Below are 26,672 nucleotides of genomic sequence, written 5' to 3' on the forward strand. Positions count from 1 at the left end.
GGAGCACCATGCAATGCATCCACCTCCTTCCAAAGAAGAGGACCTGAGGCTGTGGTTGAAGGACCAAACGCGATGGGTGCTTGTGAGGCTCTCAGGTTAGCTCTTAGCCCTGACAGTCTCATAAGTACCTGGCATAGGTACTGATGTTCTGGTGTTAGTTTCCTTCTACAGACGTTTGGGTGGATGCTTATATTTAGCTTCTTCAACTGAAGATGCAGTTAAGTTCTATGGTGCTCCACAACACCATGCCATTGTGCTGTGCTCTAAATCAGTGTTTCTCATCCCTGGTCTTGGAGGGTGAGGACCAGAGTTAAGAAACATGAGCAGTGTCAATAGCCTGTTTGAATGCTGGGTTAGAACAGCTGGCCACTTTATGACCAGTGTCCACAGCTGTAGCCTACTTCAGACTGGGTTAGGGTTAAGGTTAGGGTTAGACTAAGCTATAAACCCTCAACTTCATAGCTCCAGGTTAAAGATGCAAACTTTAGATACCAAATATGCCTTTGCTTATTGTTTGCGATAAAAATGTGTTTAGAAATATGAAAAAACTTCAAAATCACTAAAATTATAACTTAAAGCTAAAAACTTTTTTTTTTTTTTTTACTTTTAATGGAAGTCATTTTCGAGCATTTCTATTGGTCCATTCAGGACCAACCCAAGCCTTTATGGGGTCCTAAGCAGATTTTCATTTTGCCCCCCCCCCCCCAATATCACCACCAGTTGATTCATAGGGAGAGAGATATTGTACAATATGCTGAAGTGCCTGGGCCTTTATCCACCACATAAGCGGCGAATATCCACATTTGCCCAACAGTGGCAGCAGCTAACAGCAAACATTGTTTAAGCTAGTATTGGTGAACCAACTCTGAAAATAAATGAATATAAAAATCACTTTTAGCTGTGTAATACCATTTCATTTTATTATTCAATGTTAATTTTATTTTAAATATGTCTTTTTTTATCACGATATCTTGGTGCTCTTGGTAGCCCCCTGGTGGTGTTGGGCCCTAAGTATCCAAAAAATTTGCGGTCGTAAAGAATTCAGTCAGATTCACTTGTTTTTTTTTTTTGACTGACTGAATTGGTAGCTGAACCTCAAACAGCACCCTGTGTGGTTTATCTTGTAGGTCATTAAATAGCTGATTCTATATCCAAATTCTATTTGCATTATTTCTCTAATAGAAAGCCATTTGTATCCAGCCATATCCACTCAGTGCAGTACAGGCCTGTCACGATAACTATATCATTATTTTGGACTGATATACTGTCTCAGAAATAATTGTGATAAACGATATTTACATTTGTCATTTTAAGACTATTTCACCCCACTGATATAATGATAATATAATAACATAATAAGCATAATTACAACATAATGACACCCTTTTGAACAGCAATGAACTTTTAATTATAATTGCTCATTTATAATTATAACTTAATTACAATTTAATGATATAATTAATAATTAATAGTTGTGGGAGACTGTTAGTTTTTTGACAATTCCTACAGCCTCAGATGTTAGCAACACATTTTCTAAATGCTGTTTTTTTTTTTTTTTTGCCTGGAGTGACGTCGTCACCTGCTGCAGTCCACCTGTATACATGGAGGTGCTGCAAGCCCCGCCTCCGACAGAGAGCAGGAAATAGCACTACTGTCTAAAATATTGGTGATTCTGAAGTAAGCAGAAGGTTCTGAGGTTGTGTCAATAGATTGTACGATAAGTCTTTAACAGGATTATCGTGACGGTATAGGGCACTATTTGGGTGTATAACCTATAGTTTATGACTTTATGACTTAGTACACTATATAGGAAGTAGGAAAGCATGGGGGATTTTTAATGGCAGTTTTCATTGAGGCTGAAGATTATTTCCAGATACCATATTACATGTCTGAAATATCAATGGCAAACAAAACACAGCGCTGGTTACCGATTACTGGTTACCGATTTTTTACTGGCAATGCCGGTAATAATCGGTAACATTAGCACTGGGGCAAAATCTACAAGGTACATGAGAGCAAGAAGCTACAATCGCAATTGAGCTGTTATGTGATATATAAAAAATATGCAGTGTCCAGATTTACTTCATGTTTTCCAGAAAAAAACATTGTATCTCCAAAACGGCAACTTTACAGGAGAACGGAAATAAAATCTTCTTAACTCTTAATGGAAGTCAATGTAAAAAGATTTGATTATAAGGCAGATTGAAGCATTTCTATTGGTCCGTTCATTGTAAAAATTTGATACAGTGTAAAAAAAAACCAACAAAGCCAGATTCACACTTTTCACATTTTTTGTCAAAAAGTCAAAAAATGGCAAAAACTGAGATACAAGGTTTTTGTGGGACAGTGCTGAAATGCAGGGCTAAAAGCAGGACAGGTTAAAGTGCTCTTTCTACGCAGCGCAGTATCAGACCCAATGTGCAGGCCAGGCCCAAACCAATCAAAGCTCAAGGAGTGCTCAAGGAGATTTACGATGACCAATGGGGTGTACTGGATGTGGTAAGCATTTATGCCAACGTGATCGATGTGCGACGCATGGCACCTTATGCCGGTGACTGCTGCTGTATTTCATAGCTTGTGTGTATGCACCAGCTCACACCCCCAACCCCCCCAACCCACCCTAACCCCCGCCGTGACGGATTTCTGCAGCTGTAGATAGCCCTGCCTCAATCAACTTAGCAATTCAAGTGCCTGTAGATGAAAGGCCTGGCTTTCCCTCAGCAGTTTCGCAGCCGACGCCAGCCTAGAAGGTTAAGTCAATTACAAATTACAAGTCGTGGTATGATTCAATCTGTCGTCAACTTTTGCAGAAGTCGCCAGCAGGACGAGTGGGACGAACATCCGCTCAGATATTTCTTAGAGGTGCGGAGGAGGATGCTGTCAGAGTTAATGGAAAGTTTCAGAGATGCTCGCAGAAATGCAGAGGAGCAAAGGGATGCATACTAAAACTGAGCTTGCTGAATGATGCAGCAGGCTTGCTAAACACAGTGAGCGTCGAGCTTTGCTGGGGTAAAAAGCCGTCTAAGCCCGGTCATAATGTACGCTATGCTTCTTAGTCATAATATTAAAATTGCACAGTGGATCAAGATCAAACAAAGAGCTTTGAAAAGGTGCAGGGCTGACTTTTCTATTTTTATTACTGGCAAACCTATACCACAGCAAGCTGCTGCGCAACTAGTCAGCAGCAGTAGCCGACAATGAAATTTGTGCAATTTCACATTTACATTTATAGCATCTGTCTGACGCTCATTCAGAGGGACTTTATTTCCATTACATTTACATTAAAGGCATTTAGCAGACGCTCTTCTCCAGAGCGACTTACAAAAGTGCTTCACTGTTTACCCAAGAAAAACCTCAGCTAGTTTGAATAGACTAATAATTTAAAGATCCTCTAAGTTTAGACTCTACTAAACACAAGTCAGTAAGGAGACCACTCTGCTATTCACCCAAGTACTCTCAGAAGAGGAGGGTCTTCAGTCTGGGTTTGAGGACAGCGAGCGTTGGACTCTACCGTTCGGACACCCAGGGGAAGCTCGTTCCACCACTTTGGTGCAGGACAGAAAAGAGCCTGGACGCTTGTCTTCCGTGGATTTTGAGGGATGGCGGGTCGAGCCGAGCCGTACTTGAAGCTGGAAGGGCTCTTGGTGCAGATCGGCTTTTGACCATCGCCATCAAGTACGGAGGGGCTGGCTGGTTCTTTCTGGGCTTTGTAGACCAGAGTCAAGGTTTTGAATCGGAGTCTTCAGATACAGACTGAAGACCCTCCTTTTCCAGGAGTACTTAGGCAGAGTGTAGAGTATGTAGAGTACTGCGTCTCCATATTGACTTCTGTATTTAGTAGTATCTCAGCTCAGAGGGGTCTTTTGAATCCTAGCTGATACAAAGTAGCTAAGGTTATTTTCTGAGTGAACAGTGAAGCACTTTTGTAAGTCGCTCTGAAGAAGAGCATCTGCTAAATGTCATAAATTTAAATGTAAATGTGGTGAGGGAATGTGGCATTAAGCTCATTTCACAACGCCGGTTCTTTCACACGGGACGATGGCGGGTTCAGTTTTTCCCAAAACGCTGGTACAAGTTTCAGCAGTCCTCATTATCTGTGTATTGCTTGAATTAACTTGAATTACATAAACTACATTTGATTAGAGCTTTTTAAATTAGCCTAATTTAGAAGGTGTTCCTGCTCCTGTGCTCCCTTCAAATTGTGCTTTACACGCTTTGCACGCTTTACACATGCAATCCTGGACAAGCTGAAAGACCCAGAACAGGCACGTGAAGGTAAAGAAGCATGTGGACTGAGGCGGTCGAGTAATACTACAGCTTTGCTAGGTGCTTGCTATGGCATCCCAGGTGACTGCTAGATGGGTGCTGTAGTATAGCGTACTGCTTGCTATGGTGTTGCGTATTGGTTGCTGGGCAGTTGCCATGGTATCTCAGGTTTTATACACAAATATGACATACTGATGACTTTAGTATGTGCCAGTATCTAAGCTTAGAGGGACACGAGGGGATATGAGCGTCCGCTAAATGCTGTAAAGGTATATATATATATATATATATATATAAATTCAATGGTTTAGATCCTCCACTTATGTAGTTACTGAACTTCAGAGTTATATAAACCACATAAGCAAGCCTCTGCAGTTTGAGATAAGTGTGTGTGACAATTCCCACAATGCTAATTGGTGTTTATAAGTTTTCAGGGCTCGTTAGCGTATCGTATTGTGAATGTTAAAAGGTAAAGTGCAAGCGTTCTCCACCACTCACCTGCCCCTCCACAATCCACTTAGAGATGGACGTTTTCCCATCATCCCCTGCCCGGAACTTCAAAGTGGCCGACCGCGGGCTGATTTTGGAGATAACCAGGTTCGAAGGAGGTCCAGGAAGTTCTGGATTTAGAAAGAGACACTATTAAACTGCATCACTTTTCAAACGGCTCTCACACATCACAGGAATCAGTTGGGAGGAGGTGTCAGTGACTTCTGAACTGCCTAGCTCATTGCATCATTTAATCGCCTCTGTGAACAGCTTCAAATGAAGCGAAGGAGGTGCAAATCCAGGATGCAGTCAGTACCCCGGGAAGGAAAAATAAAAAATAAAAAATAAAAAAGAGAGAGATTCCTTTCCCTTTGAAGTGCAGCGATAAAAATCCTTTTTTTAATTTCGGGAAACTTTGATGAAATTACACTGGAATTAAATCAAATAACAGACTATAGCCTTGCATCTGTCTAAAATCCCCACTGAGCTTTGTAGCTGTCTGTTCCTCTAATGTCTCACAATATGCAATTTATCAGCAGGCATTATGGCTCTGGCTTGGCATTCAGCCACTTTAACGTTCGTCTCCTTTTTTCCCCGAGCAGAATTCTGCCTGTGAGCTAGTTTAAATGAATATTTCTCCATTGCAGCCATATTTGATTTATGGCTGAGCATGTGCAACAACTTGCCAGCTTCCGAGTGGAAAAGGCCAACTTAAAAGATCATCACTCATCTTCATAACCACAAGCTAAGGATGACTAGCCCTGGGATGAGTAACGTAACGCGAGCTCTGTAGTGCATTCTCGTGAACAAATGGCTGCTTAGTGTGTAGTATGAGGAGGGCATGAATGAATCATTGATTGCACACACACACACACAGGAGCAGCAATCGCGCACCGCGGCGTTCGTCAGTGGTAGCATCGCGTCCCTGGCGAGGTGCTGCTATAGACTTGTAGAGCTGTGTCAACAGAGCTGAATGGGGTTTTTATTTAGTAGAAATTGTGGCAAATTTAATTTGACAAAAATGGTTATGCAAACAAACTGCGGAGATGTTCTTGTTTTATTTAATTTAGAAGCAGAAATGGAAAAGCCAGCCTTGACGCTGCTGAAGCTGCCCCGTGCTGAGAATGCAGCTGAGGTTTCCGAATGATGCACACAATTAACTGTACAACAGAGACAGAACCCAGAGAACACAGAAAATGTCTCTGGGTTGAGATGTTGGTACTGCAGGGCAACATGGGCAATAATTCTAATCAACTTTCTATAATCAATCATTTTCCAGATAAAGACACAGTTTTTAATTCATTAATTGTAGGTTTGACTAGAATCTGGAACTAGAAGTGGCTCCCATTGTCATTGTAATATGTGGTCACTAGAGTGAAGCTTTTTGCGAGGTGGTTACTATGGTATCCCAGGTGGTTGTTCTCACAGTCTGAGTAGTGTGGTAGAAAGGTCAGCATTCACTGTCCTTGTACATCTGCACGAGTTTGGGCGTGCTCTGGGGCCCGTTCCCTGAGGTAGGCTGTTGCTATATGTGATTACCAGGGTGAAACCTTGTTTTTGCAAGATGATTACTATGGAATCCCAAGTGGTTGCTATGGTCTGCTAGGTGCCTACTATGGCATCTGGTTGGTATAGTGTGGTTAGATTGGTGTTATAGTGTAGCGTAGTGCTTGTGTAGTGTTGCATATTGGTTGCTAGGCAGCTGCCATGGTATCCCAGATTTTTGCTTAATTGAATCTAGATAGTTGGTTGCTATAGTGTTGCTAGATTGGTGCTAAAGTGTTGCATAGTGGTTGCTATGGTGTTGCTAGGCAGTTGACATGGTATCCCAGGTTGCAGCTATGGCATTGCTTGGTTGTTGCTATGGTGTAGCTAAACCATTACTATGGCATCCAGCTTGCTACGATGTTGCTAGATGGATGCTAGGCAGCTGTTATGGTATCTAGGGTGGTTGCGATGGTGATTCTAGCAAGCTGCTAGGTGCTACAGTGATGTTGGTACGGCATCCCAGGTGGCTGTTATGGTGTGGTTAGATGGATGCTACAGTGTTGAATATTGGTTGCTGGGCAGTTGCCATGGTATCCCAGATGACTTCTATGGCATTGCTTGGTTGTTGCTATGGTGTAGCTAGGGCGTTACTATGGTATCCAGCTTGCTATGGTGTTGCTAGATGGATGCTAGGCAGCTGTCACGGTATCTAGGGTGGTTGCGATGGTGATTCTAGCAAGCTGCTAGGTGCTACTGTGATGTTGCTACGGCATCCCAGGTGGCTGTTATGGTGTGGTTAGGTGGATGCTACTGTGATGTTGCTGTGCTTGCTACGGCATCCCAGGTGGTTGTTACGTAACAGTGTTAAGTATTGGTTGCTAGTCAGTTGCCATGGTATTCTAGGTGGTTGCTTTGACACTGCTAGGTAGTTGCTAAGTGATTACTATGGTGTTGCTAGGTGCTTCATAGGTGATTCCTAGCCAGTTGCTATAATATCCCTGGTGGTTGCTAGGGTCTTGCTAAGTGGTTGCTGTCGTACACGTAGTTTCTAGTGTTTCTAGTGTATTTGTACCATTGTGACATAAGAAGGGTGCACAACTGAACACCTCACCTGGGGGCACTCCAGAGGAGATAGTGGAAGAGGTCACTGTCCCTATGCCAGCGCCGGTCATGGCAGCCACCTCCAGCGTGTAGGTGGTGAGGGAGGTGAGGCCGGTCACTTTGTACTCCAGGGTGCTGTTAGGCATGGTGCGCGCCACCCGCGACTGGTTCTTCCCCTGAGCCTCCCAGGACAGCAGGTAACCTGGGGAAAAAGACCCACAGCCCAGAGGACAACTCAGAGTTTGGGCCACTAACAGCTTAATGGCCAAAGGCTAGGGGGAATAAGCCCATTTTGCAATCCTTGCTCCGCCTGCTCAGAACCGTGACAACTGCTCTTGTGAGCCTGGGGGTGTGTGTGTGTGTGTGTGTGTGGGGGGGGGGGTGATTTTTCAGCTCGAAATAAACAATCCCTCACGCTTCATGCTGGCTGAGATGGGGGGGACCTGGTGGAGTGAGTGGTCCAGACCTTGGACCCCGGCCCCTAACCGGAATCTAACTGAGACTAATAGCCAGCAGAGGTCCTGTGTAATTTGCTGTTTATTGGAAGTATTTTCCACCACAGTCAGCACTGTTTCCAATCACTGAATGTCCTCTTCCATTGAGGCACTCATAAATCAAGCTTTGCACTGAGAGACCCTGCTCGAAAACAAGCATACCCAACATTCAAAGGGCACCGACGCTGGGTGTACTGATATAGACAAGAGCCATTCGCTCTAATGCACTTCTAATCTCATCCGTCTCCATGCCCTTAATCTACATTCAATGCCATTCCTTCACTGGGCTGTTTAATCTATGTCCAGTATCACTGCACTGCTTAAGCATTCGTCTTCATCTCTTTGCCTCTCTATCGAGTCTTTATGGCTGGAACTCAGTTCTTCTGGTTTTGCAGGACCCACATCGATGCAGGTGTCTTGAAGACACAGAGTATGCAGAGTAAAATTCCTTCAGGGTCTGAACCATGATTCGGTTCATGATTACTGTAGTATTTATATCTCTGTAGAAAAAGTACGGCCAATAGAATAGGACTCTCTAGAGCAGATGAACATTAACCTATTCTATGCCAGGCGTGGGCTAGAGGGGTATAAAGCCTTCCAGCATTGAGCTGTGGAGCAGCAGAAGAACTGTGCATGTGCATGTGGGGCTCACATGGGTGGAATGTGGTCCAGGTGGGTTCCAGGCGGGTTTTAGGTGGGTTTCAGGTGGGCATGGGCTCAGAGAGGATTTGTACATGTGTTGGCACTGGGAACCAGTTGGGCTTCCCAAATGTGGTAGGCCCCAGGTTCAGTGTACAATGGGGCCCATGTTTAACCCTTCCTGGTCTCATCACTGACCCTGGTGGGACCCTGATGGGCATCCAAATGTAGGGCCAACATGGAACCCATAGACAAGGTTTTCTGGTTCCCAGTTGTGCTGAGCATGTTCTCTGGAATGATGGATGGTACTCCATACAATATTTTTGGGATACGTGGGGGAGTTGAGGATAAGGTGGGGTGGTGATCATCCAACATACTGACCACACTAACACTTTTGTTGCTGAATGCAATCAACTCCTCACAACAATGCTTCTCCAAAATCTAGTAGAAAGCCTTAATACCCTTGATTTCAGAAGAAGCAATGTATAATCTGGTGTCCCAATACTTTTGTCCTCATAGAGTACCTGTCCAGTCTTTAACACCTATGTGAGCTGAGTCTCTCCATGCTTGACACTGATTGGAGGGTTGCCTTTCACAGAAAATCCACTTGGTTCCACTTAACTGCTGATATTATGGCATTACTACCAGCAGCAGCATCTTAAAGCAGCTGAATGCATTCATTAGACAGGTTGTCCACAAACATTTGGACATATGTTTATGGACATATGTCCTGCCCAATCTTTTCCATCTTCTCGTACCCCTGACTTTTGACCTTTTCTGTCGGGGGAAAAAAATAATTCCCAACACACCGGTAATGACTGTGGCACGGGATGCATAAACCCGCACACACACACACACACACACACACACACACACATATGTACGCTCTTTCACAGCATCATTCTTTTCCGAACAGAGCTACGGGGAGCGCGAATTGTTTCTGGCAACTGAGCCGCGAACAACAATGCTGTAATTGCCTTTGTGCAAAAAACCAATGAAGTGTTAAATAGAAGTATATCCATTAATGAAGCTTTAAAAACGCCAGCATACGGCGGTAATGAAAACCCGACACCTCTGAAAAGACTCACCTGTGCCGTCTGACGAAATGTTCGGCCAAATTTAAACAGAGGGGGACAGATTTGATTACATTTAAGAACAAAGAGAAATCCAATGAGCAATGAATCACTCTGACAGACAATGTTTTGTAAGTAAGTGCAGGGAGTAAAGAAGGGTGGGGGCAGTGGAGGTTGTGGTGCACGAGTTTTCAAAAGCACAACAGAACGCTATTATCAGGAATGGCATGGCAATCTATTTTCTCGCTTGCCTACTAACCTCTGAAATGATGACGAAACTTCGCAAATGATTTTTGACAGAAGGCATGATGAGACACTGTGAAGGTAGTGAAGAAGATGAAGCTGGGCTTTTAAACAACAGCACTTTCTCCCAGGGGTGTTGTAGGGAAAGCAAAGAGCTTGTGTCTGACATGAGAGCACAAAAGTGGGATAAACTCACCTGTGATGATTCCGTTTTTCTCGACAGGCTCCTCCCAGCTAACTCGCAGAGACGTGTCTAGGATCTCAGTAAAGCTCAGATGCCCTACAGGGCCTGGAACTGAGGTGTAAACACACAGACACACACAAGCGGAGACACAAATAAACATAACGACAAACGAATGCATGCACACACACACACACACACACTCCCGGTTCGTCCTGCTTAGCACTGCGTCTCTATAGCAACAACTGAACTGTTGATCGGCTAATCGAATTACCCTCACTTGCAGAATTACAAATGTATTTATGCATACCCTAAAATGTCGAAGCATGTTGACATTATAATTCTGGGACAATGCTTTTAATTAAATTCACTTTTGTAAGCTGCTGATAATTAGTATTCCACACAATGCCCTGTGGAGGCACAAAACATCAACGCGGTGTCACTGCGGCGTTGTACAAGCCAAGGCCCGAGTGTTAAGTTACGCGCATCACAGTGACACAGCATATTAATGAAATGAAAAACAAGAGATTTTCGATCTTGAGGTAATTAACGAATGAAACAAGTCCTGGCGTATGCTCCTTTTCATCACAGTCTGGGAAGTGTGGAAGAAAGGTCAGCACTCACTGTCCTCGTACGTCTGCACGAGTTTGGGCGTGCTCCGGGGTCCGTTCCCTGGAGTAGTGAAGCACAGCACTGAGGTCAGGTACCAGGTGAACTTCTTCAGGCTGCTGACGTAGCCCAGGTGACGGGTGCCGTGGTAATCCGGGGTGATGGTCACCACCGTGGGGTCCTCGGGGGAGTGCTCAGGCCATGCCATTAGCTGAGAAACAGAGAGAAAGAGAGAGAATGTCATTAGGTCATTCAGGCCGTCAGGCAGAGAATGAAGGATGGACTCCAAACAAGCCCAGCAGAGCCTGCCAAACTTCAGAAGTTCCTTAGAAGTGATGTAACCCTAATCCATATGGACGTGCTGCTCTGGAGAAATGCAATCTGACAATAAAAAATGATGATATATGATTTGACTTTTAATGGATGCTTGTGTAAACTGCACACCTCACACTCGACAACCAATCAAAATATTACCCAGCTATAACACAATGCCTAACCCCTAGAACCCAATGTTTATTATCCAGTTATTATTCCAAATGCAAAAACTACTGCGAACGATTTAGTAACCATTATTATTAGCATATCTTGTGGCGTCCCACAAGGTTTAGTTTTGGGGCCTATGAAACTGATGTTAATTATGACAGCAGTGTTGTCACGAGAGTGATGAAAGTGTAGGCTTACATACAGGCTCTAAAGGGTTAATAAAAACAACTCCGAACAGGATGCAGGACACTTAATGGGACATTGAGGTGGCTTACCTTGTAACCTTGATTGATGCCGTTAATGAACTGCTGAGGTGGTGGATTCCATGTGAATTTGATGGTGGTCGAGTTGACGGCTACAGCCTCCACACCCTGAGGGGGCGCTGTGGGAACTACAAGCACAAAACAGCAAAAATCATCCTATTTGGAGCCCACTTTTTCTCAAGGTTTGGTCACAGTGAACGGCCAGTGTAGCAGCTTCTCTCAGTTACACACTTCAAATAATTATTTGAGAGAAGGTTCTTCATAGAACCAAAGGTGGTTCTTCTACGCCTTAGCTCAAAGAACCCCTATTTTTAGGAATGTGCAAGTCAGTCAGGAAAGTTGTAGGTTGGGTAGAGGCTACCCTCGGTCTTGTGTCTTGGTCTTGCATGTTCTCATTTGACATGTTCAGCTTTGCTTTGCATGTAAATGCTGGCCTGTGGTTCCTCTCCATCTCCTGCAACTAACCGCAATGACCTCCACTCCTTGAAACACTGGAGCTCGACAGCCGGGGCTAAAGCAGTCCTACATACTGGGAGAATATGCAGCTTTTATCGGGAAACATGCATCAATTCAAAGACGTGTTTTACAAGCCAAGGAAAGGCTAGTAAAATGCTCACGGACGTCAATCACTTCCGTCTGCCACTGGACCTATGTGCGAACACTGATATGCGGACTCATATCCCACACTGATGAAAGAGCACATACTACCCTAACTACCCATTTTGCCGCGGCCTACAGCATCATCTTTTCTAAATCAAAACCATAACCTTTGGCGGCGGAGACTTTTCAGCCCTGAAACGATAATGGATCAGAATGACCCGTTCTCTTTTCATGTCTGTATTCCTGTAGCAGTCTAATAACTGGTTGGGTGAAAATATGGTAGCAAAAAGCACTTCAAAAGGTCTGTAAAGTCCAGTCTCGTCCTCACCGTCGGGGGGGAGGGGAGCTCGCTCCGAGAGTAAAAGCTAATGTCCTAGATAGGCAAGCCTTGTCTAATGACTACCTATTTCTGACGTCACTGGAAGCTCTCAGTGCAGGCAGCCTTTGCCGCCGACAGACCTAGACTTGGGGGGACCTGCTCTGTAGCATATTGCCGAATATCGGGCTTAATGCACACTACGTCTCGCTAGCAGCCACACTCCCCCACTCGCTGACCTATCAGCACTTGGAGCGCTGGCATAATCCCTCAAAGTGAAGTGGCATTAAAGGAAAAAAAGAAGCCCTTACTTCATAGCTGCATACGGAAAGCAGCCGAAAGGTACTGCCCACTTCTCCTTTGCTACAATGGAGGAATGCAGGCATTTGTTTTTGCAGAGCATTTACAATATGAAGGATCACAGTTGCGCCCCATTGTATTGGTTGATTTGACCTTTTTCTGAAGCTGTAAGCCCAAGCATAAGGCACGAGCAGATGAAACGCTGTGATTTTGATAACCAGTGACCTTGTGAAAGCCCAGAGCCAGCCAGACGGACAGACAGACGCGCTGCAGCTGAAAGAAAGGAGCTGCCTCATTTAAACAAAAACCTGGGGGAGACTTTACAAGCCAGCCATCCTTATTTTCTGAGGAGACCAGACTGCTCTTTCAACACCTGTTGTGTAGTCGGAATTTTAAATCAGGGAAGCCGCTGCCTGCATAGTATGGAAGGCCACTGCTCGCACGCGTTTGACTGAATTTCAAGCCGCATTTGTGGGACCCCTGGGGTGCTCTGTATCTGCTTTACCCAGAGACTATACCCCTGGATACCTACGCAATCAGTTACTAATACAGAAGGCATATTCATGAATGCCCAGAGAGGAGCCCAGCACTTGTGAGAACAGCACTTCATATTGCACGTCAGGCTTCGACTTATAATGAATGAAAAGGCTCTCGTTCAAAAAGCGACCAATTAAGAGCTACTCTTTATGTATGTTTACGTTTACGTATTCGAAATGCACGGCAGACCCTCCACTCTTCCGTCCTTCTCCACCCTTCCCTACAATATCTCTCTCTATTAGTATGGATAACTGCATGAGAGGCTGGTTAAAAAGGGTGTTTTATTATTCAGATCACAAATAGCTACAAAAACAAATGCATGATGCTAAGCTAACCCCCATCTTGGCACTAAAACTATTCGTTGCCGTCAGCTAAACATCTTGTAACTCCATAAATGACAACTGTACAGTAGTAAAAAAAATACCATCTCAACTTTCAATGGAAGTCATTTTGGAGCATTTCTTCATAAGTCATCATCATTTATCATAAAAAACTGCCACGTTTAAATAAAAACTGCAAAATTGGAGATACAAGGTTTTTTGAGTGTGTTGAGAGAACAGACACTAAGATACTAAGATGGTCTGAATAACGTCAATAACTTTTAGCTACCCAGCTGTGGGCTTAGACTACTCTTATGCTGCATATCGCTGCTGTTCAGTGAAAAACATGCATCTCCATTTTCGGTTTTCCCCATGGTTCGAACCCTGTAGCTGCTCTGTACACTGTTTGAATAATTCTGGATGAATAGACCAATAGAAATGCTTGTCATTGTCAGGTCTGCGTTGTCTGGCTCTCCTCGGGGGCGATCCCTAGACTCCGCCCCCATGCCTAAAATAAGAAAGCGGGGATTCCGGAAGTCGGGCCGTGCATGCGCTCTGTGGTCGGCTTCCCTCATCAAACGAACAGGGAACACCTGGGACTGGGGCTTCAATAAGCCGAGGCTTTTCAGTCTCTCTGTGCAGTGAATTTGTATTTTGCCACCTCTGTATCACAGCGTTCTACGGCCTGCTGAAAGGGGAAGGACATAGATCTTGCTGTTTCATGTTTGGTCTGACTACTGTTGTCAAGTCCCCCCCTACTCTGTTTTTTAGATCCAGTTTGGTTGTCACCTTTTCTAGCTGTCCTGTTTTATTTTCTAGTCCGAAGCCTTGCTCCGTAGTTCTGAGTTCATTGTTTTGTTCCACAACCAGCACTGCTCCCAGCGGACCACATACACACACACACTTAACTACACACACATGTTCAGGGAACAGAGGTCCCTCAATGTAAAAATACTATGTGCAATACCCCCCCCCCAAACATGTGCAATTAAGAGTCATTTGCAATAACCTGTAAATAATATTGTTATTGCTTTTTTAATTATTATTTATATTGTGTATATAGTGTAAATTATTTATCTACATTTTTTTGTAACTGAGTGTCTTGCTATCCCTTTCTGCTGTGACACTAAGAATTTCCCCACTGTGGGACTAATAAAGGATTATCTTATCTTATCTTGTTTGTTTTGTACCCCCATCACTACTCCCTAGATCATAGTTCTGTAAAGTCACCATTTTGAAGATTCCTACTTGTCATTGGACAGCGACGATATGTGAGTTTTATATCCTGTTATGAAGCCCTGGGCACACTGGGGTTTTGCATTTCGTTTTACCTCGTGGCTGCGAGCAGGGCTGGAAGGTGTAAACAGTCCTTCAAATTTGCGAACTCGACGTAAAGGTTTGCAGGTAAAATGTATTTGCCCGGGAGTCGTGTACACGGGACTGGCCTTTGATGGCGAAACGATGCGAATCTCATGCATGGAATTTCGCAGCCATAAATTCACTGAAAAAACCTGGTGTACACCCTAGATTCAACTGATCACACTTCACAAGCCTGTCCAGAGCTGGAGTTTAGAACAGAAAACCTGTCAAATGTACAGGACTCCAGGCAACAGCATCATAGCTAGGATGTACAACGCTAAACCTCTGGGAGGAGGCCTCAAAGGGTCTACTTTCACCCACTAAGTCTCCCCATCACAAACGCTGCTACCAAGCCTTCCTCTGAGACACATCAAACTGCTGCTAATGCAAGGTCATTGGACAGCTGAGTGCGCTTGGAGGAGAACACTAACGGCCAATTCTGCTAAATTTAGCTAACAGACACCTGGTATCAGGTTGCCTTGGAGATGGGAAACACCTAGAGAGGGTGAGGTCTCGACTGGTGGCCACGGATGGCTGTGGCATCACTCTTGAAGCGATATTGGCCGGCACAGGCGTCTGTTAGCTGGTGCGGTGGCAATGGGGACCCAGTGTGTCGGCTGCCCGCCAATGCCTCATCTGTGGCAGTTTGAAAAAAAAAAAGGGGCAGTGGCTGGCTTTACATGCATCTGAGGAGACGTGTTACGTCCTTACTTTTCTAGAAACAGTTAGGAAACCAAAAACGGTTCTTCTACGGCATCCCTCGACGAACCCTTTCAAGGGACGTGAAGGAGGCCCATAGGGACATTTTCACAGGGAGCAAAAGCTTGTGGAACGCCTCTGAGTCCAGGCCATGTATTGGAAACCAGTGATCTACATGACAGAAGCCCGTTCGAATGTGTCTAATATGACAAATGATTGCTCTCTGTGTGAAGTCAATACATTTGCTTTTCTCTTGATGATCATCTAAATGACCAATCATCCATCGGAATACTCGGCCAAAGGCATGGCCCAGTATGCCACAATAGATTTTCCCTGGTCTCCTCGTTGAGGTGTAATTTATAGAGGTGGACAAAACAAAAAGCTCTGGGGATAATTGATGTAATTGTTCTGAGGAGGATTCATTTCAGAGTAGCTACCATCAGCCACTGGGGGGGGGGGGGGGAGGGCACGAGTGATAGGAATGAAGCATTTGCTTGGGGCCGGCCTGGCCCCAACAGGAGAGCCTTGTGTATTCATGTGTTTTCGCCCACTCTGGCTAGTCTGTATTCCTCTGACCTGCCGTTTCCCTCCCCGTTTCTCCATCTGCCAGCTTTTACCTGAAGAAAAGGAGAAAGTTGATGGGTGAAAAAAAAGAAAAGCTGAAAGATCTCACCTCCCTGCAGAGTGTACTCAATGACGGGCTGGCTGAAGACGCCCAGGCCGGCTCCCGTGTACGCCGCCACCTGGATCTCATACTGCGTCCAGATGATGAGCTCCGTGATCAGGCAGTAGTTGATCTCAGGGCTGGTGATGTTCTGCTGCTGGTAGTCGCCTGGGAGCCCCGCCAACCGATACCTGCAGCCACGGGAAGAATCGATGGCTGAGCTGTTAGCCACAATGATTTCCTTCCAGGTCACCGCTCCATTAGAATCCGTTCCACAGACTGTAATTAGGCAGCCCTCTCTCGCTCTCTCACTCCCGTTTTTCCACTACAAGAATCCTATTCAGAGCATTACACCACACTTGGCACCCTGTCATTAAGAAGCCATGATATTTACATCACACTGTCATGTAGGGGGAAAACCAGCCCGTCAAATATTGAGAAATGAAAAAAAAAAACCCAACATAGGTGCAAAAGAGGGCGTGATGCTGTCCAGAAGGGGTGTGAAGTTGATCCATCAGAAAAGTTAACTAATATTATAAGGAATTGGCCACCGAGTATCATTATGCAATCATGCTATATATATATATATATTACATATACACAGACAGTAGAGACAGTTACTCCAACAAAAGCAGGATAAACGTTTTTCAATAGTCTTGATTTTAAAAGAAAAGAGAATGAGCAAGTGTCCCAATACTTTTTATTCCCCAAATTAGTGTCCAAACTCAAATAGGAGAATATGACCAAGAGCATGATTATGTGGATTATGTGGAAAATGTTTACCTCCATGAAAGGCCACATTTTAGCCCATGTTTGTCCCCGGCCTGCTCCTCTTTTTAACTGCTGCTGTAATTTACTAGGGTGGTGTGCAATTTAGCTCCTGTCACAGTGCAACCAAACAGACGATTAGGCCTCCCCTCCCATGCAAACTACAATTCTGATGCACTTTGATACACATGGCCATTTTCTGACAAGTGCAATGAGTGTGGTGCAGTGCTGTGGTGCTGTGCAGACAGAGCTATTAATAAGATCTACTACAAATCTCATTGCATCCTCACATTATTCTTCTACATGCTCTGGCAGAAGGGGGAGGTGAGTTGAGAGGATGTGTTTGTATGTGTATGTGTGTGTGTGTTGGCAGCCCGAGCAGATGGGCTCTCTGTCAGATGCTCTGTCTCGATCCTGGGCTCTGTGCTAGGGGTCCGCTGGGGTCTGCCGGGAAAGAGAGGCGCGGCTCTCCTCCTGCCTGCCGCTCTCCCGCTGCTGTAGCAAGCGTCCCAGCACTCATTCTTTCGGCAGCTGTGGCTCGGCCCCAACATCCCCCTGACTCTGCTCAGCTGTACTCTTAGCAGCCCACGACAACATAGCTTAGCTGCACTCGATCACACCTCAGCTCCAAGAGCTACGCAACCTTAAACACAGTATTACGGAGGGTTGCGGCAGTGGCTCGCTGCAGCGCTGACAATCACAGCCTAGAACGCAGCAAAGTTAGCACTCTGAGGCTTGGTTATAAGCTTCCAGCCTCACCACGATCAGGTCACTTAGGGAGTCTGTCCCAGGTCAGGGGTCTGCTTTTGGGGGAGGTTCATTTCAGAGGTAGACCTTGGTTAGATCTTCACCTTATTGGCACGATTGTGCCGTAGTTGCATGAGGAATTTGCTTAAACTGTTCAATAACCCCCCCCCCCCCCCCCCCCCCACACACACACACACACACACACACACACATACAACTGTCATTAATGTGTCAGCCAGCCCTGATAACTATCATTTTTATTTGGGATTTGGATTATAAAAATATTCCACAAAATAACTATCGTCGTGAGTGGTCTTTTACAGTTAGCTGTAATGTCTACTGTCAACCCCCCCACAACCTAAACACAGTATTTTGGAGACTTGCAGGAGACTTGACAGTGGCCTTTTGTGGCTGACCGATGTGCCTGCAGACACAATGACTAGAGACAAAAAGTAGGTAAGAGACGACAACACAGAATCCAGCAGCAGTAGCAGTGCTACTGAGTGGTTGTCTGCAGAGTTGAATGCTGTACAATCACTAGAACCAGTAGGAGTTCAGCATAGGCACTTTCAAAAGCACATTGACACGCAAGAGATTCACACATTTGACTGTGACTGTCACACTGCATGTGGAATTTCCGACACCAGAAAGGAAAGTGACAAATTAACACTGTAAGACATTTTTAAATAGCCATAGAAATGAAAAACCTTGAGGTTTGCCTCTGCCAGGGTGTTTGCGTGGGGCAGAAAAAATGTTGAGGCCCTTAATAGTAATAGTAATACTTATTAATAGCACTGAGGTCTTATAGAGAAAAAAAATACCAAGATTCTCACTGCTAAACTACTTCACTTAAAATAGCCTTTACAGCATACACAGCACTTACTATTAGCTCCATTTCCCATACAGGAGCACTGTGTAGTTCTATAATTCTAGGCTGTAGTCCATCAGTTTCTCTGTATACTTCTCTGCACACTGTTCCTCAATGCTCAGGACCCCACAGGACTGACCACCACAGAGCAGGTAGGTAGTAATGGGTGGTGGGTCATTCTCAGCACTGTAGTGGCTGCAGTGACTGACAGGGTCGTGGCGAATGTGTGTCAGTAGTGTGTGTTGCGCTGGTGGTACGAGTGGATCAGCCACAGCACAACATGAGTCTGTCCACCCTATTAGACCCTTCCACCAAAATGCTCCACCTTGTAGATGTAAAGCCTGAGACAGAAGCTCTGATCTGCTGCTGCACAGTTTGTTGGTGTTGGACATCCTCCAGTCCTTCAACAGTGCTCACAGGACAGGGCTGCTGCCCACAGGACACTGCTGGCTGGATAATTCTAGTTTGTGGACTGTTCTCAGTCCAGATGTGATGCTGAGGGGTTTAAACACTCCAGCAGCACTGCTGTGTCTGATGCACTTGTACCAGCGCCAACACTATGAACCTCAGAACCTCAGAACCCCCCATTGTTAGTCCCAGGTGTTCCTTGTGGTTCCCTTGTTAGCGTCTGTATAAGTACCCCTTTGTTTTAGTCATCCCTTGTCTGGTCTTGTGCATGTATGTGCGCAAATGGTCCTATTCCTGCGTTTGTGTTCATGCCAGTTCACAGTTTGTTGATTCGGCCTGTTTATGTGAGTCTTGTGTTCTTTATTTTGCTAAACTTTGTGCTTGTTAGGTTTCTGTTTTCTTGTCTTGTATTAAAATATTATCCTGCGAGTACGTCTGCCTATGTCTCGTGACAAATCGTGACAACCTCAAAACTGTTACATAACAGTCTTGACATAATGTGCATATGTCCAGATAAATAAACTTCTAGAGAATGTGAAGGTGAAGCTCAAAATGCTATAAGCACACACACACACACACAATTATACACATTACTATATACACACACCTGCACAGCCACCTAACCCTATTGCTCAGCCAACCACTGTTTCTGATTAATATTATTTTTGGGTCTAACTGTTAAACTGGCTATAACTGGTTAAACTTACAATAATACAACAATAATAATAATAATAATAATAATAACAACAACAACAACAATATTTCTTTTCCTTTTTTGGGGGGAAGTGACTACGGAAAAAGGCTTAAAGCTAACGTTAGCTGACAGGGTGGCTGGAGGAAGCGCCACTGTAAGTGTCTGGGGAAGCCAGTAAAGCGAGTGAAGCAGGTGCTAGGCTAAAAGCTAGCTCTGCCAGACCATTCTACAATCCTTTCAGCTCGCTTACTGCACACGTACGTGCCTACTGGACACAAGAAGACTCAGAGAGGACAGCAACACTATCCCGTAAGACTTAATAATTACAAAAAGTCTCGTTACAGCGTCAGAAGCTATGCTATGCTAAGCTTGGCTAGGTTAGGCTATGTGGCTCTAAGCCAGACTGTTGTGGCAAGCCAGCCAGTAAAAGCAGAGCTTAATTCTTTTTCCCAATGAGCTCTCCAATAAAGGAAAATCAGCTTTTTTTTTTTTACATCTGAAGCAAAATAACTTGCAAACCTGTATCTGGGTATTTTTCACATTTATACATTTACATTTATGGCATTTCGCTGACGCTGTTATCCAGAGCAACTTACAAGGGCACTCGTATTACAGAGAAGGGGCCAATGTAGTGTTAGGAGTCTTGCCCAAGGACTCCTATTGGTGTAGCGCAGCCTACCCAGACCGGGAATTGAACCCCAGTCTCCCACATGGCGTGTGTGTGACAGGTAGTGGTGTTATCTGTTGCGCCACACCAACCACAAGTCACATACTTAATATTTATACACCAAAGAACAGCTTAAAATACTCATGAAATGCATTCCTTGGAACCCTTAAGACTATATACACATTTATACACACTTAATTACATTATCTAGCATCAGTCCCCCCATCAAGTCCTACCTGAGGACGTAACCTCTGAGTACGCCATTGAGCTGGGGCTCAGGAGGAGGCTGCCACTGCACCATTATGGACTGATTGGTGCGGCCGCTGGCCACTATGTTCTTGGGTGGAGCGCTGGGTGGCTCCTCGCGCAGCATCAACCTGCAGGGACGACAAGAGAACACAGGAGAACATAAGTAGTAGTGGCAGCTTCAGTGCGTACCGTTCAAACGATCTCCACACACACACACACACACACACAAAGACGCAAGCGCAGTCTTATATAATTGATTCACTGCTCAATATTTTCCGTCTGAATCCGAGTCGGCTCACTCGCTTCAGGGCATAACAGCAATATTTCTGGAGAGTTGAGAAAGTGTAACCCTCTGGTCAGAAGTCCATTTCCCAATCTGGCTCGCCGCGACACATCCGCCCACTTCATCAAAAGCACTCAAAGCCCTCTCTGCTTCCTGGAAGAGCTTCCTTCACTGGAAGCACCCTGGGGCCCCCTGACCCACAGGGTCACTGTTTATGCAGCAGCTCTTTGTTTTTTTGCGGATCCTGGCCTAGATCTGCCGCCTATTTCAGGGAATTATCAGCACAGGTCTGCCTTCTGTTCTTCATTTCTCTTTTGTTACAGCTACATGCGGCACAAGCATTTGCAAACACGGAATAATCCGACGCAGGGCTTCCATCCATCCGTCATCAGAGCTAGAGCTGTTTACGCCGGAGCGAGGGCCACTTCATTGCTTTCAGGAGCCTGTGGAGCTCACTTCCCCTCACATTACAGGCTCTGCTGGAGACCAAGGCAAGTTAAAAGCTGTAGCCTTTTCTGTCTAGTAACGCGCCCCATAATGACACTCGCCCCAGCTTGCACCGAGAGCCGACCACGGTCTTAAGTAGAAGCCTCGGAGCCTTAACTGCAGTCTTTTAACTGGTTTCCATCCTGGACCTTTGTTGACATAAATGCCGTGGCTCCAGAAGCATGGCATCAACTCGCATGTGAAGGACTGCAAACAAACTTAATTACACTGAAATCAGTGGGGGGGGGGGGGGGGGGGGGGCTGTAGCTAAACGATGTGGCTTGTTTTAATTAATAGAATTTAAAAATGAATCAGAGCTGGATGCTTCATAATGTCCACGGGTTCATTCTGCCCTATGCATTTCATGCTAATGGACAGTTAAATCTGCATTAAATTTTAATGGGATCATTGGGTTATTTCAGATTTATAGGCACTGTCTTCTTAAAACTCCCACTACTTGTTATTTCTCCCCCAGAAGTCCATTCCATAATTAATGCCCTCAGTAACCAATATCGCAGAGGCTCTCTCGGACACTTGCTCGGTAAATCTGCCTAATCGTGGCCATAAGGAAGAGCCACTCAGCCAGCTCTCAAACAGCGTCTCCATCCCGGCCCTGCTCTGCCCTTCATGCTGTATTTATACATTTGTTCCACATACTCGCAGCGCACCACTGGCCATTAAACATCTGCCTCTCCACATCACAGACATAAAGAGGAGCCTGTTAATTTGTGTACGCCGCTGCTCCACATATAGGTTTGAGCAGGGTAGGGGCTAATGGAATGGCATACAAGAGGCTGGCAGTCTATGAAACACAGTCAGTTAATCATCTCCAGTGTGTAAAGCCCACTGGTTATTAATGGATGAGCCCCTATCAAGGGGAATATACATGGCAATTTTTGCCTGACGCCCCTCATTGAGGGCAAAAAAAAACAGCCCTAAGGGATAGGTAAACAAGAGCAGGAGCACGTGAGTGCGGGCTCATTATGGCAGAGCTGTTTTTATGGGCTTGTCAGGCGTTTACGGGTTGCCTCTGCTTAATAAGGCCGGAAAGGACAGATGTGACAGCAAGCAGGAAGACGTATGCATGCAGGGAGAAGAGTGATGGGCTCCTTCAAGACACCACCACCAGCACTCTCGGCTGCTGCAACTCCGCTCTGAGGGCTGGCTGCCTGACACCGACTCGCCCGCTGCATTATTCTAATATTACAGGTTCACTTCTGGCTGAGCTTAGCATCGACCTAAAGAATCTCAATCTTCCTTTTGGGGGGGCCGTTGTGGTTTAGCTTTGTTTTTTAATCAGTGAAATGGTGCCATCATGCATGCTGGGAGCTCGACAAAGATCCGGTGCAGACTCCAGACCCAGCCTTTTTTAGCTAGAGTGAGTGAGCACACACACACTCCGCAGCATTTCCCCAGCTGAAGGAAGTTTAATTCGACAAGATGAACAAACAGGAGCCAAAACGCAACACTTCACATATTAATCATGCACCTGTTCTCTAATGGAGCTAAATGTAAAAAGAAAAAAAGAACACAGCATTGTTCAACTCTGCAATAACAGCCATAGCAATTAAAGGGGCCCTAAAATGGAAAATAGTATTTATCTTGGCATCGCTGAATAATGAGCGTTCAGTACACGGAACTGGCGAACCGTGAACCTCAAGCACTGTTGTTCCTCCTTCAAAAGCAAAACCCTTGTAAATAAAACAGAGCTGTAAAACAGGCCAAATCCAAAACTCGCAAAACTGTTACATAATAGTCTTGACTCGTTATATAATCACACCCCTCAAAATTTACATCCACCCATCCCACTAGAGAAAGCCATTTAGGGCTAAACACAGTGGCCACTTCTGGAGAATATGGAAGTGAGTTTAAAAATAAGGGTAAAAGCTGATGGGCTCAGAGTGGTCCAGCTGCCACTACGAACCGAGGATCGCTGGTTCTAATGCCATCAGCAGCCGGAGCTTTCCAGGAGCCACAGGGCACCCGATGACGATAGGTAGATGCTAGGCTAAAAGCTAACACTAACACGCCCCACTACAATCCCTTGCTAACTGCACGCCATGCTGACTGGACCCTGAAAAGACCCAGCTAGGACTGCATAACTATCCGCTAAGACTCAGGAATAGCATCAGAAAGTTATTATCACAGTGTTGCACTATGCTAGGCTAGGCTAGGCTATGCTATGCTATGAGCTGTGGGCTGCCACAGTGACATAAACCAGCCAATATGAGCAGAGCTCATGAGCCCTCCAGAAAAGGAAAATCAGCTGGTTTCAACTCTGAGGCAAAATAACAGGGTTGTACACGGGCTGATGTAATGACATCTGAGCATCTCCTGCCCAACCAAAAGCTACACACTGACTATTTAAAGCTACACACTGACTCAAATAATCTCAATAATTGAATTGTGTGTATTTGTATGTAAGTGTAAATGCATTTGGCACATTTTACACTAGTGCGGAAGTTTGATTTCCTGCTCAGGCACCAAATAAAAGTCCTGATACTACGTCGGCCTACTCCTCAGTTCGCAAACTGTCAAAAAGTCCCTTGAGATAAGGGCGTCTGCCCAATGGCATCTAAATTAGAGCCAAGGAGACCAGGTGTGAAGGTGTGAAGGGGTTTAGACCTGGTTTGCTTTGGCCCAAAAAATGGCCCAAAAACCTACGGCAGTAAAATTAGACTATTAAATGTTTGATGGTTTGATTCTTAAGCATTAATTGAGGTCATGCAAGAGTTAAGAAGCTATTGCAGGTCATTAATATTTAAACAGTTCTCATTAGTTCATGCCCTAGTATTAACCTGCCTGACGTTAATATTTCATAACAATAAACTAACAATAAAATGTCTTCCAGGAGTAAGAATGAACTCAGGAGTTAAAGTTAAGTCTAGAAGCTAAAACACAAGCTACTTTCTATGGAGCAAAATGACCAGGACAGAAAAGTCTTATGTCCTTGAGAAGAGTGTTATTTGCCTGTGCACATGTAACACATGTAATTACACAAGCTGTAACAGTAAATCCATTACACTGTTATTACACTGTTATTACAGACACTAAATACAATATATGTAGATCATAGGATATCAGACAGTGCCAGAAATCACATAGGCATGTTACTTGTCAGGTTACTAACAGCTGGTTTGCATGATGCTGCTCACATTGCTGCATTGCTTGGCGTATAGGAAGGGTTTAGCGGAAAAGGCCATTTTAATGCAGGTGTTTTTTTCATTGTATTAAAAAGCTGGGAGTGGACGTACACACACACAAGATATTTCACTGCTGCATAATTGCCAATTTTGCTGTTATTACAGGACAAAAACAGAATAGGGCTAAGCAGGAGTTATTGTATGTTTAAGTTGGGGGTTATATTGAGGGGGATCCTCTTTTTAATGTAGCCAAGCTTCACAGGGGAATAAACAAGAACAGGGTTTTGGAATTAAACTCTTCATATCAGCTGTTACTTTGGCTTAGAATCACACTCTATAGTCACTATAGCACTGTAGTACAGCGGGATTTAGCCTCCACATTTAACCTATTCATGGCTCTGGAGTGGTGGGTAGCTACCTCTGTGCCTGTGGGGCAATTTGGGGTATGGTAAGCCCTTGCTCAAGGGGCTCAAGGTGGACCAACTAGGTAGTGTTTAAACACTCCAGCAGCACTGCTGTGTCTGATCCACTTGTACCACTCACACCAGCGACTTTTGGGGTAAGGTACCTTGCTCAGGAGCACCTCAGGCATCATTGTCGCCCCACCTCCTGCTCGTCCAGGGGATTAAACTGGCAAACCTCTGGGGTAAGGTACCTTGCTTAAGGGCACCTTAGCCATCAATGTTGCCCCAATTCCTGCTGATCCAGGTGACTGAACTGGCAAACGTCCGGTCCCAAGCCCACCGCACTTCACCTTTAGGCCACAGATTTTCGCCAACCTCTATTTCAGCCACCCTCATCACACAGTGCCACCAGTGCTAGGACGCTGAGGGCTAGCCTGTGCTTCGCCCAAGTCACATGAACCATGACCATAAGCCCAGAGGACCAGAGGCCCACGCTAGCTAGCATCGCACTGATCGAGTGACTGGGAGAGAGGGAGGGCCATCCTCCCTACCCAGGTACAGCGAGGTCAATGCTCTCAATGAGGTTCCCAGCCAGGTACACTGTTACTTTTCAACAATGTCGGCTACATTAGCCTCAAGCATCCTTTGCCAAAAAAAACAAAAAAAAACGTCAGACACCAAAAATGTCTTCTGGGGGAAGACTGTGTGAATTTTAGCTTCTTTCAAACCAACTATTTGCTTTTACATGAGCCACTTTCTATATTTACACAAAGTGAACAGAGCCTTTCCCGCTACATCATATACTCCAGCACGGCAGACGGCAGTACCATTCCCCGGAAATTTCCAGACCAAGCTATCCGTGCTTCCTGCTTTGCTGCGCTCGGCCTGTTTAGCTCAGGGCAAAACAGCACATGTTAAACTCTCTGTTTATATCGGGGCACGAGGCTTCGGATCCAGATGAACAGGAGGGTCTAATTTCAAAGTGCGAAGATGCTATTGGGGGCGCAAGATAATAGCACTTTCCTCTCCCCCACTCCCAGAGCAGAGGTGCCGTGTTTTAGCATGTCTGGCACTGATAAGGGCCTGTGGGGCTGGCGGGCGTGAGGTGTCTGCCACCCACAGCTGTGGGCTGTGTGCAGGAGCGCCACTCGGGGTGCTGATTACAGCAGGAGGTGTGAGTGCAGGCCTGCCACTTTAGAGCCTGGACAGCCTGGGCTCTGTCTGCATGCTGTGATGTATGCTGGCAGAGCCGAGCTCAACACACACCCACAGAGCTGCGGGGCCGTGGCACGGCTGACAGGGGAAATCACGTTTAAACAATGACTTCATGGAGCAGACTGGAGAAGTGTGCAGCTGGATGAGCTGGAGGTGCTCGCGCTGTGGTTGGCCTGTGATAGCAAAACGGCTGTAGCTGCTGGTGATTACCCTTAGCTGTCACTGGCAATAACAAGATCTTGTAGCGATGTGATGAGAATTCTCACGTGTAGCTCATTGAAACGAGCAGAGGAATTCTATTGAAACTTTCAGCTGAGAAAGAAAAAACATCTTCTCCTTCACCTCACTGAAGGTCCAGCTTTGAAGCTGCCGATACAGAATGTAATTCATTAACTGAACGCAAATGAAATCCAGTTCGTTTAGTCTATTCGGTTTAGATTTGCAGATTTGCTCATTAATCAGCATTTCTGTAAGTGTGCCTGTTTAGCCAATTAGGATCATTTTAAACTGTAGACCCTGACCTGGTGCAGAAGGACTGAGACACTCATGCGTTTACACCAAGCATTAATGATACATACCACAATACAATACACCATGTCAAATACAATAAAATAAA

At 45.2% G+C, this 26,672-nt stretch overlaps 1 protein-coding gene across 4 annotated transcripts in view; it reads right to left on the reverse strand.

Annotated features, from left to right (window-relative positions):
- Positions 1-26,672, reverse strand: part of sdk1a (sidekick cell adhesion molecule 1a) — a 371,124-nt gene that overhangs the window by 73,244 nt on the left and 271,208 nt on the right. For all 4 annotated transcript variants that reach the window (XM_072676364.1, XM_072676365.1, XM_072676363.1 and 1 more), the window contains 7 exons: positions 20,513-20,653; positions 16,134-16,315; positions 11,342-11,457; positions 10,599-10,794; positions 9,990-10,088; positions 7,355-7,546; positions 4,765-4,886 (listed from right to left, as the gene is read on the reverse strand). In XM_072676364.1, coding sequence (XP_072532465.1) covers positions 4,765-4,886; positions 7,355-7,546; positions 9,990-10,088; positions 10,599-10,794; positions 11,342-11,457; positions 16,134-16,315; positions 20,513-20,653 — 1,048 coding nt within the window. The remainder of the gene's footprint in view (positions 1-4,764; positions 4,887-7,354; positions 7,547-9,989; positions 10,089-10,598; positions 10,795-11,341; positions 11,458-16,133; positions 16,316-20,512; positions 20,654-26,672) is intronic.

Source organism: Salminus brasiliensis, chromosome 3 (assembly GCF_030463535.1).
Source record: "Salminus brasiliensis chromosome 3, fSalBra1.hap2, whole genome shotgun sequence".
Taxonomy (NCBI): domain Eukaryota; kingdom Metazoa; phylum Chordata; class Actinopteri; order Characiformes; family Bryconidae; genus Salminus; species Salminus brasiliensis.